This window comes from Sinohyriopsis cumingii, chromosome 3, assembly GCF_028554795.1.
Source record: "Sinohyriopsis cumingii isolate HCF-2022 chromosome 3, ASM2855479v2, whole genome shotgun sequence".
In the NCBI taxonomy this organism is placed as follows: domain Eukaryota; kingdom Metazoa; phylum Mollusca; class Bivalvia; order Unionida; family Unionidae; genus Sinohyriopsis; species Sinohyriopsis cumingii.
Window position 1 is genome coordinate 102,128,816 of NC_142963.1, and position 21,615 is coordinate 102,150,430.

The following is a 21,615-nucleotide window of genomic DNA, read 5'->3' on the forward strand; positions in this document are numbered from 1 at the left end:
AGAAATATAAAATGCAATGTGGTCTAATGTATTTTCCTTTCATGAGTTTCCAAAAGATTATTTTCCCGACCTATAGATGTACAATTCATGTCTTGGTATGACTCGTTACATTTGGAATTTCTTTATGAAGTTAAATAAATGTTTCAGAATGGTGTCATGCCGTATTGGCGAAAAAGTCGTCTTTATGATGTCTTTGCGACCAGAAAAATGGAAGTTAGATTTATAACGTTAAGGATATATGTTAAGCTTCTGGCGATATGTTTTTGCTGTATTAGATGACAATAATGAATTCCTTCGTCTGAGTCCTGGTACAAGGTGGGAGGTGGTTGCTGCAAATCACAAATACTTTATTGAGGATCTTCTAAATTGTACATAATACTTCCGTACCGCTCTGGTGGCCTAGTGGTTAGAGCGTCCGCCCCGTATGCGGGAGGTCGTGGGTTCGAACCACGGCTGAGTCATACCAATCACTTCTAAAAATGGTACTGACAGGTGCATCACTAGGCGCTCAGCATTAAGAGGTTAGGACTCGTCGGCCTGGTGTCAGATGCTGTTACTGTTGTTGTTGTTGTTGTAGGTTTTAATGCCATTTTTCAGCACTCGATCGGCTATACATGGCGGCCAGTATTAATGGTGGAGGAAGAACCCGGGAAAACCCGGGAGAACCACCGACCCACGAGAAGCTACTGGCAAGCTTTCTCACATACCCACATTCTCCGAATTGGAGACTCGAACCCATGCAGACAGGGGTGAGATGGCAATGATCCGTAACGGAGAGCGCTTTTGACCACTCGGCCACTCGGGGCCCCCGCCTGGTGTCAGGATAATGTGACTGGGCGGGACATCATGCTACATGCATGCGGCATGATGCCCCAGTGATAGACATCACTTTAAACTGCCATACCACATAAATAGTAGCGATATGACTGGAAAATTGTTAAAGCTACGTTAACAATCTAAATCACACACATACACACACGCACCATTTTCTGAATTGAAATCAAAAGAATATCACTGTTTGAGTCATTTCTCTAATTAGCTAATACACGAATGTTTGTGAACAATACAGTTGGTTGGCTGATTTTAGGATGAGTACTACAGGTTCGCACTTAGCAAATAGTTTGGTTTTTAAAGAAAAATAATTTCCCAGGTTTTCCTCTCTGGTAATTTACAACAGACTTTTATATCTTATGTATTATTAAAATAGCTTTTGGATTTCCTTTATTTTGTGTATGATAGATGGGTGTAATTTTGTGTATGATAGATGGGTGTAATTTTGTGTATGATAGATGGGTGTAATTTTGTGTATGATAGATGGGTGTAATTTTGTGTATGATAGATGGGTGTAATTTTTGTTGCTTGACCTTACTTCAGATGGTCACCTTTCAAAAGGCTGCTAGCTCCGTTTGGTCATTTTCACCTTCTGGACTTCAAAAGTAAATTTAAAAAAATAAAAACTCCAACCCCCACCCCCACCCCCAACCACAAAAAAAAAAACAAAAACAAAACAAAACCCACAAAACAAAACAACAACAAAAACAACGAACAAGGACGCTCCCCCCAAAAAAAGAAAAAAAAAAGGAAAAAAGAACGGATATTATATTTTATTATTCATTCATTAGAAGCTGGTCTTGTCTAATCTGGCAAAATTCATTTGCTTTATTTAAATAAATGCTAAAGTTATTGTTCTTTGGAGGAGCTGTTTTATCGACAGCCTGCTTTAGAGAGTGCATATTTTCCATAATTACTATATGTAAAGAAATTACAGGCATAGGTCATGAAAGTAGTGTAGAAGTACTTATCGTCACAGTGTCTGTTGCCAATGCGAGCAACGTCACCTTAGCCTGTCTGTCTGACTGTCCGTCTGACTGTATGTCTGTGTGTCTGTCTCAGAAGTACATAATAATTGTAGAACGCTACCTTCAAGGCACTTTAAAAACATTATTCACGACCAGTTCGGGTTTTGTTGGGTGATTTCCGGACCCCTCTAGCTAGAATAAAAAAAAAAACAATACTATAAAACCACACACACACACACACACACACACACACACACACACGCGCTTATCACTTGATATTTGATCATTTGTTTTATTCTTGCATACATTTATTGGGTATTATGCAAACTCTGAGTGAATAGACACATAAACATTTGCTTTGGTGCACACCCCCAACACTTGACATGATCCGGCCATATTATAGCATGCCAATGCAATTAGAGTTAAGTTCCTTTCTCAAAGATACAATGGAAGCAAACGACTCAGGTTTTCCAGGTCGGGTTTTGATCTCATGACCCTTGCATTACGAGTCCATCACTCTACCAGCTGAGTTGCTTCGGATGTCCTGTAAACATTAAAGTATATGTTGATTAATTAAGGTAGTCCGATTTAAAACAACAACAACCCCCCCCCCCCCCAACTCTTACTAAGCTTTCAAAAGAGAACGGATATACATGATGTGGTTGTGACTTCTGTCTTTTCGGGAGCACTAAACGATATCGGGACCTATAGTATAAAAATATATCTCTTGGCAATTAATATAAAATTGTTTAACTATACCTTGTTAAATAATTAAAATAACACATTCTTATGGAGTTTAAACAATTGCAATAAGAGTAATGTGTGTGTGTACGTGTGTGTTTTTTCGATTTATGATTTTTAACGTAGCTTTAAAAAAGTTTCAGTCATATCGTTACGATATCTGCAGTGTGGCAGTTTTTAGTGATGTCTAGCGGGGGGGGGGGCATCTTGCCGCAGACATGTAGCATCATGTCCCACCCAGTCACATTATCCTGACACAAGTTCTTACACTAACCTCTTAATGCTGAGCGCAAAGCGAGGCAGCTGTTAGTACTATTTTTTATAAGTCTTTGGTATGACTCGGCCAGGTTTCGAACCCTCGACCTCCCGCATCCGAGGTGGCAGCTCTAAGTGGTCTAACAACAGTTTAATAGCATGCTATAAAGTGAACAAATGTGCACGAAACCTTTGGAAATTTGTTTTGATTTACGACCTTCCGTAAATCGGCAGCGCAGTGTTTCTTTTGCGGTAACTGATATGACCTCATTAATTATGTCATAATCACAAAAATTCACTTATCAATATACTGTTTTCTTTGTGTGTTTACTAAAGGAAGAAGCTCTTAATATCATCTGGAGTTTGTTTGTAGGGTAATAATCATGTCTATAATCTCGCTTTTACTAAGCTGGATTTAATTTAATGTGTGTCATCAGTTTGTCTCCAAGAAAGGTAACTGAACTCTCTTTCGTGATCATCAAAAGAGGAGACTGAGTAAAGCTAATTATCAAGGAAGTTTGCTTTTTCAATATTTGCATAGGATAGTTTCGAATTAATATTGAAAGGATGAATTGTTGACGATCCAATACATTTGTTCGTAATAAATTTCATTACATTCCAATAAAATTTTTGATTCATTTTATTGTTTTCAAACAGACAGACGTCGAAGGCCTTGAAAAAGAATTTTCTTGCTTCATTTTCAACTAGATTACTCAATTTAATTGCTTTATATCCTGTTAAATAAAAATCCCTCTAGTATGTAATGCTTTGTTCCTCAATCTGATTTCACATCCTAAACCTGAGTGAAACCATATTTTGTTGCCTGATCTAATTGTCACTAATCAAGATTGAATGCACTTTTGAGAAAACAGATTTCTTTAAAAAAACAATAAGCACCTAATTTCTAAGCAATTACGTTATTCAAAAAATTAATTTAATGTGCAATTACCAATTAATATATTGAATATATTTCATAATTGTCTTTGTTGTAGAGACTGACTTTTTGTTTTAATTAATTAATTAATCTTGGGATAATCTAATTTATGTTGACAAATGTGGCCTTGTGATCACTGATATGTTCTTCAACAGGCAGTGTATCCGATCTGATACGATAATCAGACCAGGCAGGGTCGCTGTGCGAGTGGAGAAGAGAGTTGGTTAATTTATTTTATGTTAATCATGTTCTTTTGCAATAAGAGATTGTGCAGTTCAATTATCTAAGAAGGTCGGCTTCTGGATTATCCGTAATAACCATGTACAGAGATAAATCACTCACAGCACTAATACTGGACGAAAAGTTCTCCTATAAATCTATTGTTGAATTTGGCGGCCTGTATACCAAGTAGATTATAGCTGATTTGGCTCTAAGAGATAATTGTAACCAAAATCATCTCACAGCCAATATATTCAAAATCTGTTTTGTTTTGCAGTGTTATGTACTCAGAGTTTGGTAGTGGGGGCCGGCGCCAAGTTTTAATGTTGTCAAATATGTAGTTGTTGTTTTTTCTCTCACTGTGACAGTGCTTCTTAGTAAACACACGGCCATCCATTGTCTAGAACTGGAAAATGTCCTTATTGTTGACTTTAAGATTCTGTTTTAATTCATTGTTTCGTTTTGTTAGGTCTTCGGTGACAGTGATTCCCTTTAGATGTTTCTTCTCTTTTATCACTTTGCTCCTAGTCCTGTACGTTTGGAACATAGCAAAAGTCTGGTAAGTATTGACATGGTCATCTGTGTCGTACAGTATATTACCAGGTTTATTGAATCTGTGGATATCATTAAAGGTTAAACCCCAGCGAAAAGTTTGGTTACAAATTTTCAAAATGACGTCCTCTGTTTCTCTTGGGTCCTGGAGAGGTATATTATGAAATCCAAAGTTACTTTACTCTTATTTTTTTGGACCCTGTCAGTTTTATTTCTTATGTGACAACGTGTGATATGCAATACAGTGTAAATCACGTACGCCAGGCAGCAGTTGACCATAGATAAAGAGATAAGAAGAGGCTGAAAAGATCAGTTGTTGAAATGGTGGAGATGACATACAGATGAGATATAGATAATGTACAGAGAGGACACAAAAAGTGTATTATATGCATTGTACAACTATTCTACGTTGGACAGGCAATGCATACTGGGATATATAATGATTATACTACGAAGCGTTCTCTGTTATATCCTTCGCTCGAAGGACGGGGCAGAGCTGATTGTGTGGCTCTAGATCATCGTTATTGTAATCATCGACAAATGCCACAAGCTTTACGTTCCTACAATTAATACCTCTCAGAGCAGCCCAAAAGAGAGACGCTGATCGATAGGTCGGCAAGAATGATCTGTCCGTCACATCTGAAGCTTCAGTAGGCTATTGGTGAAGTTTGAAGCTTCACTAGAATATTGGTGAAGTTTGAAGCTTCACTAGGATATTGGTGAAGTTTGAAGCTTCACTAGACTATTGGTGAAGTTTCAGTTCACGCCAATAATTAAGTATGGGTGCGTGCTCATGTTGCTAAAGTAATCTGGAATAATTATTCCGTGCATATTTAAAATTCATAACCTCTGTGCCGTATTCTCGAGTTGACGTGGCCCTACTATTCATATTAATAGAATATGAATGGAACTGGTCTTGTTCCGTCGTCATAGGCATCAGAATAAAATCAAATAAAAATACAATAACGATTTTGAGTATTACAAAGAGAGAGAGAGAGAGAGAGAGAGAGAGAGAGAGAACTGGGTTTTTAACATAGCTTTAACAATGGTTCAGTCTTATCGCTACGATGTCAACAGTGTGGCAGCTTATAGTGATATCTAGCACTGGGGCATCATGCCGTAGACATATATCATGATGTCCCCCCCCGTCACATTATTCTGACACTAGGCCGACCAGTCCTAACACTGACATCTTAATGCCGAGAGCCGAGCGAAGCAGCTTAAGTACCATTTTTCAAGCCTTCGGTATGACTCGGCCGGGATTGGAACCCGCGAGCCCCTGCATCCGAGGTTGACGCTCTAACATTTAGGCCATCGGAGCGGTGAGAGAGAGAGAGAGAAACACAAAAGACACACACACACACACACACACACACACAGAGTAGTAGATGTACAGATAAAACTATGCAGAGGTTAGGTGACATAAACTTTGATATATATTAGTCTTTCGTTCCTGCATACAATCAAATCGGACCCTAATAAATATTAGTTATTTTAGCTCATAGCTCGTAGCTTAAATTACAAACACACTATACACTATCACATGATACTGTTAAAGCATTTATTTGAATTATAACACATCTGTTTTATTTACTGGATGAATAAATGGTTCCCACTGTTCCCAAATCTTTCTGTTCAGATTTGATTGCAATATGTTTTGAAATTATAGTGGTCTTCAAGAAAGTCTTTCAACCCATTTAATTTAGATATATTCCATTTAATTTTACATCTCTTGATATAGTATTTGGCCATAAGAAAACAAAATTCAAAAGGTTGTTCAAATATTCCATCTCTACTCGTATCTCCCATTATAACAGTTTTTGCACTTGGCACAATATCTATTTTCACTTTATTCCAAATCCAGTGAGACATCATTCCTCATTCTGTTTATCATTTTACATTCCCAAAACAAATGCAGTATTGTTCCACAGATTGCTAAGCTGGCTGATCAATACTTTTCTACACCAAACTCTCAATTTTCTTTTCGTTTTTGAATTTCTTGTAAATTAACGAGTAAGAATATTAATATGAATCTAACAGAAGTTTCATTCTGAACTGAAATCTTTTCATTCAATAATTATCAAGCGGGTTTTCTGACAGATTTTAAATATCCCTTGCAAAAAGGTTTAATTAAAGCAGCTTCACCATTATAGGTCATTAAGCAAAAATGTTTGGGTAATTTATATAAACATTTTATTGTGTGATTGATGCTGATTTAGTCATTCTGTCAGTATTATTAAAATACACATGAGTCAGAAATGCTGACGAATTGCAGGTTACCTAGGTTATTTTCCTAATTCTGAAAACTGATTTTGATTATCAGAAATTGCCATTCCTTATTGCTCCATTTCTCAGACATTTAGCATCTTCCATGTAAACTGTGCACTCAATCATAGTCTTTTCTTCAGAAGCAACCGATACGACACAGCTGCCACGTAATATAGTTTAAAATAAAAACAACTAAGAATAATAAATAATAAAAAAATAACCGCGGTGTATTCCTCTGACAGATGAAATTACTTCATTAAATCAGGAAAAGGGAAATTTGCAGATGGAACAGGGGCTACGTAAAAGCGCAAAATTCCCCTAAAATTATTATAAAAAATGCAAGAGGCATATTTGTTTTGATGTTGAATACCAGGCTATCGTGATATTAACTTATCGGAGCAGAATTTCAAGCCGTTTTCTATTCTCTAAGGAGGCAACGTGTTTCATAACAAAAAGAAACTATCACGCAATTATAACCCTTACTGTTTCCACCGAAGAGTCATCACGAATACATCATTCCATCTATGTACTTTCTTATTACAGGCGAAACGACACAATGCTCTATGGATGTAATTATAGAATTCGTCTGCGGAAGAATATTGATACCACGCTTTTCAAATTATGAGGCCTCTTTTGATATGGTATCCCTTGATTATAGATCACCACATACTTCTTCTATGTTATAAATTAGGTTTTTCATACTCCACCAGGTGCCTAACCATTTATGAGCTTCTTTGCATGTTTGTTTTTGATGGACGTGGGGTAGGGGTGAGGTGATAAGGTAGGAGACGATTCATTCTTTCTATGTATGATCGTATAACATAATTGTATCCCCCCAATCATGTACAGACGTGTTCAGGTACAATATATGGTTTAAAATTGAAGTTTAATGTCTTGCCATTACTTTGAAAAGAAACTATCAGCAAAAATCAGCTGATTAAGAATACGGAAGTTTCGCTGACAAAATATAAATCAAAACTCCAATTAAGCCATACATTCTATTGTAATTCATAAAACTGACATTTTTTAAAAGTATACTGTCCAAATAAGTCATTGTAAAGGGACAATGAGTATACCGAACGAACACAACTGAAAATTCTTATCTCTGTTATTAACCTATCAGGCCACAGTAAAGAGTTCAATATTACTACGGATTCCACATACTAATTGAAACAATTCGATCCGGCGTTGTTGCTGTTGTCTCGTAGCACATCTGCTACGTCTTGGAACCCTATGTCTAGTATGTGAAGAAGCAAGTGATTCTAAACTACTTTACATGAAAATTGAGCACCTGTCTCGACTTGAACTTATTCTAAGCAATTATAGGATATTTTTGCAAGACAAACAGAGAGAGAGAGAGAGAGAGAGAGAGAGAGAGAGAGAAAGAGAAAGAGAGAGAGCCTTTCATGCTAAAATTCCTAAAGATTGGGCGATTTCTTTATTTCATTTTATCATGACGTGCGCCAATTTTTATATGAAGTAATATGAATATGTTTTGAATTTTAGTTTGCGGAATTCTTAAAATAATTGTTTTTGTCTCATTCTTTAACGTTTTTCAAGCATTTTCCGTTAGTATGGTCAAATAATTGACCCCTGTCGCACACAAGTCGTATTTAATATCCCATGCAAGTCTGATGAATTACTTTTTGATGTAAAACATAATCACATACTAGTATATTGCTTCCGACAATACGATAATTACCGTTAACAATGCTTTTAGGAATATGGAGTACTTGATCTCATGTATACGAAAAGCGGAAATAATTCTTATCGTTGCTTTTCTTTAAGTATTAGATTAAACTTGCCGATATTGCCATTAAAACAGACATTTTCTCTTGAGGCATAGGCATTAACTTTTACTTCGTTCAAAAGTGAATTTTTGGACCAGCACTCCAAATTAACATGTACTGATCCATACGCAACGAAAGTAATAATATTGGTTCGGTTTGACCTAATGACAACTTTTCACGCTTGATTACGGTTGCTTGCAACGAGGCGTATAAAATGCCATTAGCTGCCTAATACTTCTGCAGACAAAATTCAGTGTAGAGCCAAGAGGTTAAATTTGAAACTTTCGACTGCGGCCAGCTTATTTTTCTGTGCAAGTAAAATTATATTTGTATTGTAAAGTAGCTTTTGTATATCTCAAGTAGAAAAAGGGAAGGTAAATATAAAGTACTAAAATCTTTATAAATGCTAGCGGAATAATCAGAACTAAGACAATTGCATGATGATAATGCTGCATTTTTATATGATTTTATGTCAAATAATAATAATAATAATAATAATAATAATAATAATAATAATAATAATAATAATCATAATAATAATAATAATAATAATAATAATAATAATAATAATAACTTATTCAGTAATTTAGGCCGCGAGTCCATATTACAATATAAGTAAATATAAAGAAGTTACAAATGGCGGTCATCATGAGTATAGATACATAATTTCCAATAATCTGTGCATTATTTTATAAATATGTTACTACCTCTATGTATATTATTCACCATTCGTTGAGTTTTCAAAGATTGTCTAAGACGAAAAGCCAAATTGATGTAGTAAGAAAGATTTCTTATAATTAATATATTGCTGTGACGCATCAGGGATACAAATTTTTCTACAGACGGATAGAGATAATAAACTTCATTGAAGTATTTCTTTCTTATTTGGTCGTAATCTGGACAAACACAAGCGAAATGGAATTCATCTTCTACCAAATAAACATTACTTTTCCAGCTTAATTTACAATATCTATTATTTTTCTCAATCCTTCATTGGCAACATGTCTCTGTATTCAGTGTATGCGCTGAGCATCTAAATTTAGCAAGTAATTTCTTAAGAAAAGACGATAATCCACTGGGGGATATTTTTCCTCTCATAATTCGGTTTTATACATGCAATAATACACACATTTATGTGAGTTGTAAATATTGCTTTGCCAGTTTTGTAGTGATGAATCTTTAATTCTTAGTGCGAAATATTGGTTTTCGTCTCCAACATCTTGATTTAGCTAATCATCACCTAAACCGAAACGAAATAACATGTTTGTAAGTTTGGTAGCCCAGGGGACACGGTTTGTTTCATCTAATCTTTTCATCATTAAATAGCATTGGTGGGGGTATCGACTTGAAGGCATTATGTGAAGTGCTTTGTACAGTAATCTGTTTTCACAGTTGTCCATTCTGAGACAGTAAGTGTAAATATAGATATGGCTCTCACTCCATTCCCTCCTGCCAGCGATATAGATAATTAAGGTCTTGATTTATTTATTTATTGCCTTCATCTCCAGGGCCACCTTTTGTCAGAATTAGTCTGGTCTACAGTGCACGGTATAATTAAACATTTTTCATTTTATCATTTAATTTCCCCAATAACCTGGCTGGTCGTAGGAGCGCCACTGATGACTTTGCGACTATCTCTCTCATTTTGCTATGTTCTCCACTGCTCTTTGGGACTTCAGACTGTCCACTCTTTAATATTATCTTCACATCTCTTCTTATGTCTGCCCTGTTTTACATTTTCTCTCACTGTGTCAGGTAGAATCGTCTTTGACAGGTCAGATGAGCGTGAGACGTCACCATACCATCTAAGTTTGCGGTTCTTTACGGTGGTGAGCATATCTTCATATGGTCCAATTGCACTTTGGCTTCTAATGAGCATCTCCTCATTAGAGACGTGGTCTAAGTATGAGATTTTCGGGATCATTTGATAAAATCTCATCTCCAAAGTATGGATTTATCCTTCTGGTTCTGCAGTCAGGGTCCATGTCTCAAATGCATACAGAAATATGGACATAACGAGGGAGCGCAAGCTTAATATTGTGCTGAACATGTAGCCGTTGAGTTGATCTTGGAACCCTTCCACTATGACCGTTGTCTTCAATTTGAAAGACTTCCGACGATGGAAGACATGTTACCACCGCCTCTTTCACCCATAGTTTGGATGACTCATGGAGTCCGGAGTGTCTTAAATCTTTCCTTACAAGTTTTATCTTGCCCACTGTCTATTCAGTCCAAGCAAATTCTTAATGCTGAGCGTCAAGCGATGTATTTTTTTTGGTGCCATTTATTTATTTATTTGATCTTAGGATGGCTCGGCCGGGATTCGAACTCGGGACCTCTTTCATACGCTCTAACCACTGGACCGGATTGATTAAACACTATCTGTTGCGAAATTGGTGTTGAATTTATAGTTTAACATATTTATAATTCATAACTTCAGCATCAGCGGGTACCTTGTTGTGCTCCAAGTGTGATTCGACGGAGGACCCAAACTGCCAGACCAACCCACCAGTGGCGTCGCCATGTCTAGAGTCTAGCCGAGTCAACTGCATGGAGGCCAAGGAATACGACAAGAATGGTGAGTTTTAGTTTTGCCGGGTAACAAAAAATATGTTGTGATTTTAAAATATTCATCTCAACGTGATAAACTGTTCTTATGTTTAATGTAGTTTGGTTTAGAGTGGATACTGGTTTGAATGAATTCTTCATCTCTTTTGCAAAAGGGGAGCATGCCTACGTTGCAGTACTGTGATTGAAACCAGCTGCCAAAGTGGAAAAAAAGAAAGGGAACATTTCAAAGATACCGTGCTCATTTATTACAAGTAGTTCTTGGTATGTCATTTAAAAATTCAAGAAAATCTATCAGTATGCAATGAATTTTTTACGTACCGCTGTTACGTGTTTAGACTCGAATAAACAGTAACACAAGAAAGAGTGAAAACAACAAGCTTTGATAAATACAGTAATTTATTTCCCTGGAATAATAATTGTAAAAATGAAAACAATAACCTACGACTTCAAGAATAAAATCCAAAAATAATCCGCGAATAATATTTTAGAAGTCCTAATAATAAAATGCTATAATCAGAGTCCCGACGAAGAATCCAAGATGGAAGGCAATTACGTATGCTGTAACCTGTTCTGTGTTGGTAATTAATTCTCCGGTTTTGGAAATCCAAATAATTATTTTAAGAAATGTGTTTGTTCAAGAAATTTGTTTGAGCACAAAATATTTCCAGAGAAACGGATTAATCTTTCAGAATCCGAAAAATTAAAGTAAAACTAAAATCTAAAAAGTTCAATACTGGTAACAACAACAACAAAAAAAACTTGACATCAAGTGTTTAAAAGCCCCCAAACTCTGAGATCTCTCTCTAAACATCACTATTAATCCTAAGTATTTCGCAATTTTGGAAATGCCTAATTGCGAAAAAGACGATCACGTGATCATGTTTACATATAAAAATCACGTATCCCCTGTATATCCTTGATAAGAACTAATCATTTTACTCCTAGAATAAAAGTTGTTTATTTGGCCCTCAAATAAGACCAGGAACTAAGTCAATAATAGAAACAGTGTTTCTATTATTATGTATTTATGGAAGATTCATGTAAAACTGAACTTTCTGGAAAATATCAAATTTCTAGTAAACAAAATTACATCACAGTGACATGTAAAGAAAATAAAAAGATTCCAAAACCCACAAACAATCAAATCAAACAAGTACAAATTAAATCAAATATAAATTAAGTCAAATATACGTTATATTTACTCTTCCCATACGGTAACAATCTTTTATATTCGATATTTTGCATTCACGTCCAATGTTACTCGTCTGTATACAATTAATGCTATTAATATTTATATTTTATATTTTATTCATTATGATACATTTATGTGCAATATTTCGTACTCAGTGATTATGTTTGGCATGCGACGATTTCCATTCATATTTCCTTCATATCCAAAACTTCCAGTCATATGTGATTTTTGCATTCGTATCTGATCTATATCATTTGTACGCAGTCGTAAATTTGTTTCATATTTTATAACATGCATTGTGGGTAATCTGGTGTCGCCTGCCTGGTAAATTACATTTTGTTGGTATTTTAAAGCATTAACGTTTCTAGCAGCCACATGGTAATTCTGCATTCATTCTCGAGTCCAAGTCAGTATTTGAAAACGACCTTTTTGATTCTGGTTGAGCTTTGGTATTTCGTTGTGGTATTATATTGTTGTACTGTATTAGTTTCATTAATGACGTTTGTTAAAATTTACCATACTATACTTTAGGTTTAATTTTTACATATTATTTTTATTATCTAATTTATGAAGCTTAAATTTATATAGGGATAAATATACGGGCACTTTTAACAATGTGATAAATTTTTTATTGGCATATGGGCGTTTCTACAATAAAATCACGGAGTCATTTCTATGAAGAGGTAATAAAGTTTGATCCACAGACAGGACAGAAATTATAGAGTTGCCCCCTCCCCTTTATAATCCAATGTTCATGTACCCGATGGAAGTAAATCTAGCATTTCTGATATCTCATAATCAACGTTATTAGCTGATTCCAAACATTCAGTCGCTTTGAAAAATCAAGCCAATAATGTATTTTGGAAGTATGTGTCTGATAACCTTATATATTAACGGAATGACGCAGTGGCTCATTCGGTAGCGCGTCAGACTCGTAAGCAAAGGGTAGCCGGTTTCAATACCCGACCAGCTCAGCCCGGATTGGCTATCTCGGCTTGTCTAAGGGAAAGGCAGTAGATTCAAATTTCCTCGATATAACCAATAATGTACTTGAAACGCCTTCACGAATCAACCCAGCTTTGGTTTATTTGATGCGTCATTTTGAGATTTCAGGTGAAACCTCAATATGTATATAAAAACACCGGATGAGAAACAAAGGCTGAGACGTAACATCGACTTCTGCCTTTCTCTTCATTTTCCCTTTAAAATCAGAAAGTAAACAGAATAGAGACTTTAGAATTGAAGAATATTTTCTCTGAATTTGATCTGTCGTAGTTTCAAATAATGAGCTAATACCCCAATAACATAGTTTTGAGGTAAAAAAAAAATAGCAAACACCCGACTGGGGCAAAACAACAGATAGATGTTAGGATGTAATAAAATTGCTTTAAGTCCTTTACTGTATGCTGCCTGGCCAAAACAAATGTTCTCACGATTAAAGTTTTAAATTTATCATTAACGTCAAATATGGAGTCTAACAATTTGATTGGTTGAAATTAGGATTTTATCCAATCTGATTAATAAGTGACCCTTTATACCTCGACTGCCGACCGCTTATGGTAGAAATACCTAATTGCCTTTTATAAACTGCGCCTTCTTATAACCCAACATACAAGTTCTAGCCCTGGACAATGGCGTACATCGTAATTCATTACAATAAATTTTAGCATGCTAACCAGTTAGTTTTTTATTCACCTATGTTTAGAAATATCTAGATCAAGCACGTCGTTTTGAAAGGACACTGCCACTGACGCCCTTCCTTTTGTCTGGTATTTTAACCTGTTATTTCCGGGAGACTGTTTTCCTGATTCGTTGTTGCTGGATCATTATCTGTATCCCGTATTGTCAACCTTTACAAAAATGCTCAGAAAAGATGTGATTGTACCAAAGTTTGAAAATGTATCAGTTTGATTTGTGAAGATTCAGTAGTTGTGAATACAATTTATTGCAAAGAAGTCCAATCTTTGCTTTTCTAACAAATTATGGGATCAGTTAGGTATATTCATGTTGATTTATAATGGCTCCTTTGGTCTGATCGAATTTGAACAGAGTATTTATGTCTTGTTTTGTTAACATTCGTAAAAATTATTATCCGGTTTTTCCGGTCTACGTTGAATTAATGGTTTCGAAGACAACTTATTCAATACCGAGGTCATGCTTCTGGTGGGAAAGACAAATTTGATGGAAATAACTTATGGAGTTTTTCGATTTCAGCTGTAAAACCTGTGAATGGACGAGCATATTCTAATAATACACGTAATTAAACCCGTGGAATATATTTCTTTCACATTTTGTAGCCACGTTGATAATTGAAGTCTTAATAAAGATAAAATCAAAACAATTTACTTGGGTGCATAATTCTTGAATTTGCAAGTACCATTTCAGATCACTAGTAACTGTGACTCATGTTCATTTTACTTGTTCAAATCTTCCACAGAATATTACATACTGATTTGATGTTATTGTGTAGCTTGTCATTTGCATTATAACACATTTGTTAAGCTGGAACTGAATGCCCCATCTCATGCTTAGTTAAATAATGTCATTTTGAAGTATCTTGGTATCCTACTGGATTTGAGTTGATCTGCAGCATACTTTTGTCAGAGACCAATCTTTCTGGAATTTTGCGAACGTCCGCCAGTTGTTGAAAGGTGTGTAAGCACTGACACCTACTATGAAGACCTTTGTTTGATTGTTTTTATTTAAAAAAATAAATATTTCTAGCTGTCAATTATTAAGACAATAACCTTTTGAAGAGTTTGAGGTTATAAACTTGTTAGTGCTATATTATTGATGTTTGGTACTTTGGGAAATATACATCTTGAAGCGGTGTTACAGGTGTGAGAATAAACACTGTATAATTGGGCGTTCAGTATTTCAGATGTCTCTGCATCATTTTCTGCTAATTGTGGTATCTGTCTTAGAATGTACTGTGAATCATTTTTTCTTTTCTTCTGGTGGTTGACGTTTCCTTATTTTTCCAGAATGGTTTCCAGTCTGAGGTTAGGTTAACCAATAATGTTGTTGACCTAGTTTATTTCTGAATTGTTAGTACTTTAATTTCTGCTTTTCACTGTTTCCATTTTGTTATTCATTTTTTACTGCTGGTACCTTTTTCTTTATCACGATGAGAGCTGTTTATTAAAAGAACTAGATTTCTAATTTTGCATGTTATCAACGGTATGGACAGAACTGATCTATTAGGTTTAGAAGGAAATTTTTCTTATCAACTGTAGTAGTTAAAAACCATTTGTAACAATATTCTTCCAGTAAAATCCCATTCTTTTCCATGGCGTTTAATTTAGCAAAGTCGTTCGTTCCAGATCTCATTGCCTCAAAAGTTCCATTGCTAAACAAATATAATGTCCGTGGAGTATATTTTAAGAGATACTTGTCAAGGTAGAGTACATGCTGTAACATCATGGCCACTCAATTGATCATGTGAATGAATGCATGAGAATCGACCTGGTATCTAGGTCAGAACGAGAACTAATATATTTCTTTCTGGAGCTGGATAGTAAACAATTCGTTCCAAGCTATAGCCTTTCTTAATATCAACCAGGCACATGCTAACTGGTATTCCCTAGGTTGACAGTTATGTTTATCCAATCAATATTATTATAATTAAAATCCTGTATGAAATGTGTCCGCTCTTGTAATATTTTACCTTTTTAAACTGCTCTTACATTAAAAGAATATCACCACAGTGACCGCTAAGCCCTCTTTACCAGCTAGTAAAGGGTCCCCTAGTGACCGAGTGGTCTAAAGCGCTCTCCGTTACGGATCACCTCTGTCTGCGTGGGTTCGAGTCTCGGACTAGGCCAATGTGGTTATGTGAGAAAGCTTGCCAGTAGATTCTTGTGGGTCGGTGGTTCTTTCCGGGGTTTCGTCGGGTTCTTACTCCACCATTAATACTGGCCACCATGTATAGCCTATCGTGTGCTGAAAAAATGGCGTTCAACCCAAGAACAACAACAACAAAAACAAACTAGTCATGTCATGCGTGCTGATTCACTGGTCACTTCAGTATGCACTGGTGTGAGATATTTAAATTAAACGCCTCTACTATGTCATGTTCTATCATTCCTATAAACATTAAAATTGCATTCGTCGGAAATATCTTGGAGGTGTATTGTTTCAACAGCTCTCGGTGACCTCTACACTTACCCAAATGCAATTTATGTTGATTGATGCATAACTCTGTATTTTAATAATTAGTTTACTATTGCCTAAATAGTTGCGTTACCGTTTCCTCCCTTATTTAAGATATAAAATGTATTTTTAGTTTTAATATTTTAGTATTAATAAAGGAGTGGAGAGAAGTTTAGAATTTCACATGTAGGATATATCCAATTACAAAATGTAGCACGAATTTCACAATAATCCCAATAACCTATGAATAAGCAATCATCGCGGATCAAATAATTACAAGAGTAATATTTCACAGCCTTCTTTGGATTGTGGACCTGTCCACTATAAAGGTCACATTATTGTATAGTTTGAGCAAAGCCAATTATTTTCGTCTGTTATTAATTTTTCCTACTCCTCTTGGTTTCGAGTCACGTGACTGGAATCGTATAGCAGGGTCTACCGTTCAGCTTTGTATTTTGATTTTGAATGGGCATATTTATTACTTGGCTCTGGGTATGAAAGCATACTTCCATCATGTAATTCACATGGTATTAATTACCCACAACGCTTCAATTGCCAGATAGGATATATCATATTACCCATAATGCAAATTAATGAATTGAAATACAATGCACTATTGCACACAACTGGTAAACATTTAATACGAATATATAATACTGAATAACAATGCTCATTATTGGATAGAAATGAATACGATTGAACGTGAAGGAAAGTTATCTCACACAAAGGCTAAACATCGAATAAGAATGAGAATTATTGCCCGTAAATGATAAATATGCAATATTTTAAGACAACTATTGAATATAAATTGGGTTTATAGGACAGGAATGGGAAACATAGGATATAATGCAAAATATCGGATATTAAAGATAACTATCACAACCGAATAGGAAATATTGAATATGAATAAAAAAAGCTATGCAATATGACAGAGAAGTATTGTATCTCGATTGTCTTTATTAAATTTTGAAAAACCATATTAACTGTGTTGTATTTTATTATAGGCTTATAGAAGTAGCTCCTTCATAAATTGTGTCTGAAATATGAAATTAACATCAGTGTATGTTACTTTATGTGCAATGACTTATAATTTGATGAGGGAATGTATGAGACCGGGCTTCAGCTTGAGATTTTATTTAATTAAACTTGAGCTTGGGTTACACATGAGAATTGCATGTCAGCCGATCACAAAGAAAGCTATACTTGTAACGTCAAACTTGATTAGCTCAAAATGAAAACTGAATCTCAAACGAACACTCAGATTTATATGGTTTCCAAGGAAGGTCGTATTTTCTCTTTTTGTCTTTATGTCACCATCTAAAGCCGAAAGCGTATACTATTAAAAACGTTTCAGTTTGTATTTTATGTTGTTAGTTAACAATATGCACTCTTAATTTAGGAAGCCATAATTACAAAAAGTGACATTTTTTTGTGTGGAATATTATGACAATGAGAAAACTGTTGCATAGTGTTTTTAATATGACAATTCCGCATACCGGCAACATATTTCTCTTTTTAATATGACAAGTCCGCATACCGGCAACACATTTCTGTCTAATATTTATATGCATCTCTTGTAATTTTGATCTGCGCATCATTCACACCTATATAGTTAAAAGGTTTTGGAATGCCCTGAGTATTTACACGTATCTTGAGTTGTCCAAAATGGCACCCTATTTGCAAAATCTGCACGGAATGGGAACAAACCGAGAGGTCAGAGTCGGCTGATTTGCTAGTATGCAGAATTATGCCAGCTGCTGCTGGAGATGTGTTCTTTGATATTTCATAAATGACATTTGGATACGTGTCTTCACGAGGTAGGAGTTTATTGTCCTTGTGAGGGTGCACATCTAAGGCACGGAGTGGTAACTTGAAGAGTCAGAAAGCCATCTTGTCAGTTATAATAAATAAGTCTAAAACAATAACAGAATGGAACAAATCAGTATGAAGCCAATCCTGTCAATGTAAAGAAAGTACTGATGTTAAAATAAAAAAAACTTCAGCTTGATCGATATTTACATCTGGTCGCTCTTCCGGTAAACAAATCAAGCAAACATTCTTACATTCACTTGGTTGGAAAGATGACAAGTCTGGTGTTAAGCAATGCATAAAGATACGCTTTCGTTCCATCTCCTCGATATCACCAAAATTCACAGCAACGCAGAGAGAGGCTGATTTCCTTCCTGTGTGTCTTGCAGCCTGATTTCTTTTCTTATTTACGAAGTAATTTGAGTCTCTTATTGAACCGTGTTCGGTCGATTAAAGCTGCTTAAGGAAATGAAAAGGATAAAGACAATTACAGTTAGAACTTAAAGCAGAACAGAGTCCAAGACTTATGAGACCATAAGAGAAGGATATGCTGAAAGCTTTGTGTTAGATTTTAGCTTTGTATAAGACAAATAAAGTAATTTTCAGTAATAGTCTTCATCGATTAAGAAAACTGCCAGTTGAGATTAGGTTACTCTGCAGTAGGCCTATTCGCAAAGGTTTCACTTTATGATACATATGTTGTCTGACTGAGACTGTGGTTTCAGTGAGAACTACCAGAAGCGAAGGCGTTACTCACATCCAAAACAAAACACTACTTAAACATATTTTATTTGCTAAATTATGCAAAGAGGATTAAGCTACAAGTTATCACATCATAGTATATACCGTTCGCCACACAAATGTACTAGTACAAATTAATCATTCATGACAAGCAGAAGAAAAAGACAAAGAATGAAAAAGAAAAAAGGACGAAAAGCAACAACAAGAACAAGAACCAAAAAGGCGGGTTGATAATTAAAGAATAAAGTTTAAAACAAAGGAATAAAAGAGACATGTCCAAAGCAGTTAAACAATGATGTTACGAAACGTCGGAAGGAATATAATTTAGTATGTAATGCACCTAAATCACTATCAAGTTGTCATTATACAGTCTGAGAAATAGTAATACTAATAATAACAAGAATCGCTTTATATTTAGAATCATTAGTTAAAACTCATCTGTTCTTAATGTACCTTTGAAAAAACTTAAATGTATTCTAAAATTTGCTCAGTTGCAAGTTCAGGTCTGCCATATAAAGGAGTGTACTAGAAGATTTCACCTTTGAAATGTGTGTTGAGTTCAAATGAAAATATAGTATGCTATTCCGATTTCTACGTCAGAGCTGCATAAGGGGTTGTCTTTTTGGAGGTCGCTTTATTGGTTTCTGATCCTAGAATGAATAACATTGGTTTTTGATCCTAGAATGAATAACATAGTATTTCTGATCACCACGAAGATAAGTAGGAACGCTATTGTTCCAAATGAGAATAGAAGAGTTAAGAAAAGATTATTTCTTATTTCAAGTCTGGCATTTTTGTTGAGCTCGTAAATCGTACCTTGACGTTCCTACCATAAAAGAGGAGCAGTTAATTTAAATAACTTGTTGAATCATTAATACGTCTATGAAAAGTGTAGAATGTGAGATGTTCTTCTTTCTGAGAGTGGGGACCATCTGTATTCCTCATAAATATTGCACGTGTGGGCCATTCTGGTTAAACCTGTGACTATCCTAGCATCCTCTAGCTGAAATTTTTCTAATCTAGTTGAGTCTCCTTTATAATTACCATTCCAAATATCAGATATTTTAATATGGGCCTAATATATGACAAGTAAATTTTATATACTCAGTAATATTTAGCAGTTTAGATGCTTTTGAAAGTGTTCTCAGTATGCAGATTTCATGTGCACTAAGTGTACAGCACATATGTTTACGACTGTCAACAAAAGCCAGCGATTTGTTTTGGAAGTTTAATTTGGGAACGAGTGGGTAATTATTTTTGCTGAAAAGCATGACTTCCGGTTTTGCAAGGTTAAAGCTTACAAACCATTGCTTAGACCTGTCATGTAGAGTTCTAGGTCGGCATTGAATATAAATTTAATATCATGTATACTCTAGGTCAAAAGGTCAATAACTCTAATAAAACTGCGGAAGCAAAGTGATCTGATCATATACGCATCTCCAGAAGACGAACATAACATTTACCAAGTTTCGTGGCAATTTACCAAAAACTGAGAGACTGGTAGCGTTTACAAATTCTGTCATACACCACTACCAGTTCAAAGTTAAAGAGAGCAATAACGTTAAAACACGTGCATCTTCAAATAATGATCATACGATATACCAAATTTCACAGTAAGCCATTAACACCTGCTGAACTAAATTGTGTTCAGTGGATATGGTCAAGCTGCTCGACAGAAAGGGCAACAACTCTAACAATAATTTAAAGAGGATAACAAAGATTCGATAGGTATATCTTCAAATAATTGCCATAATATTTCCAGAGATTCATGACGATTAATTAAAATCTGAAATTATTTGCATTCACAAGATTCGTTCAACTGCAAGAAGCAATGGACAATATATCTCCAAGTAATAAAAAGGGGCAAACCATATATAAAATTATGTAAATAAAGGAATTTGCCGATATGCCTAATATCCTGTGATGACTATAATATTTATCAAGTTTATGGAAATCCATAAACGAATTCTGGACAATTCGCATTCGCTGGATTGTTTGACGGACGGAAGGAGGAATATACACATTGATTCTTATATCTCGTCCCCTTTGAATAGTCACACATTCATTTGCATATCAGTTCTATCGTTCGAGGAGCCGTATAGTGAACAACTGCAGAACATATACTATTTCTAGTAATGTTATTGTAATATACTTCAAAACATAATCGGATATAGATCATGGCAGTTTATAATGGCAAACTAATTTAATACCGTATACGTTTGTTAATGATTTATACGAATGATGAACAATGGATTACAGTCAATTTCCCGTCCCCCGAGTCTCTTCTGAAGTAGTCAAAAATCTTTTGCAAGTATTTGCTGCGTTATGACTTGACATGAAATTTAATTTCTATACCCGTTAAGGCCTAAATCTCTTGTAATTCAATATTAATTTTGCGATCAGAGAGGCTTCCAGTGTTTTGCAAAAACAATTAGTTTTGGACAAAGTGACACAGAAAAGGGGATTACATATCCAATTTAAGTGTCATGGGGTTTATGGAGAATTGGTTGAGAAGGAAATTAATGGTCTTTACATGGGGAAAAAAACCCAGCCAATTTCTACAAGTGAGTATTGCAGGCAACATTTTCGGAA

The 21,615-nt window shown here is 35.2% G+C and overlaps 1 protein-coding gene across 1 annotated transcript in view; it reads left to right on the plus strand.

The window, feature by feature from the left end:
* Positions 1 to 21,615, plus strand: part of LOC149803413 (uncharacterized) — a 40,793-nt gene that overhangs the window by 12,393 nt on the left and 6,785 nt on the right. Inside the window, exon 2 of the mRNA XM_089951406.1 lies at positions 10,999 to 11,136. Within this exon, the coding sequence (XP_089807532.1) occupies positions 10,999 to 11,136 (138 nt within the window). The remainder of the gene's footprint in view (positions 1 to 10,998; positions 11,137 to 21,615) is intronic.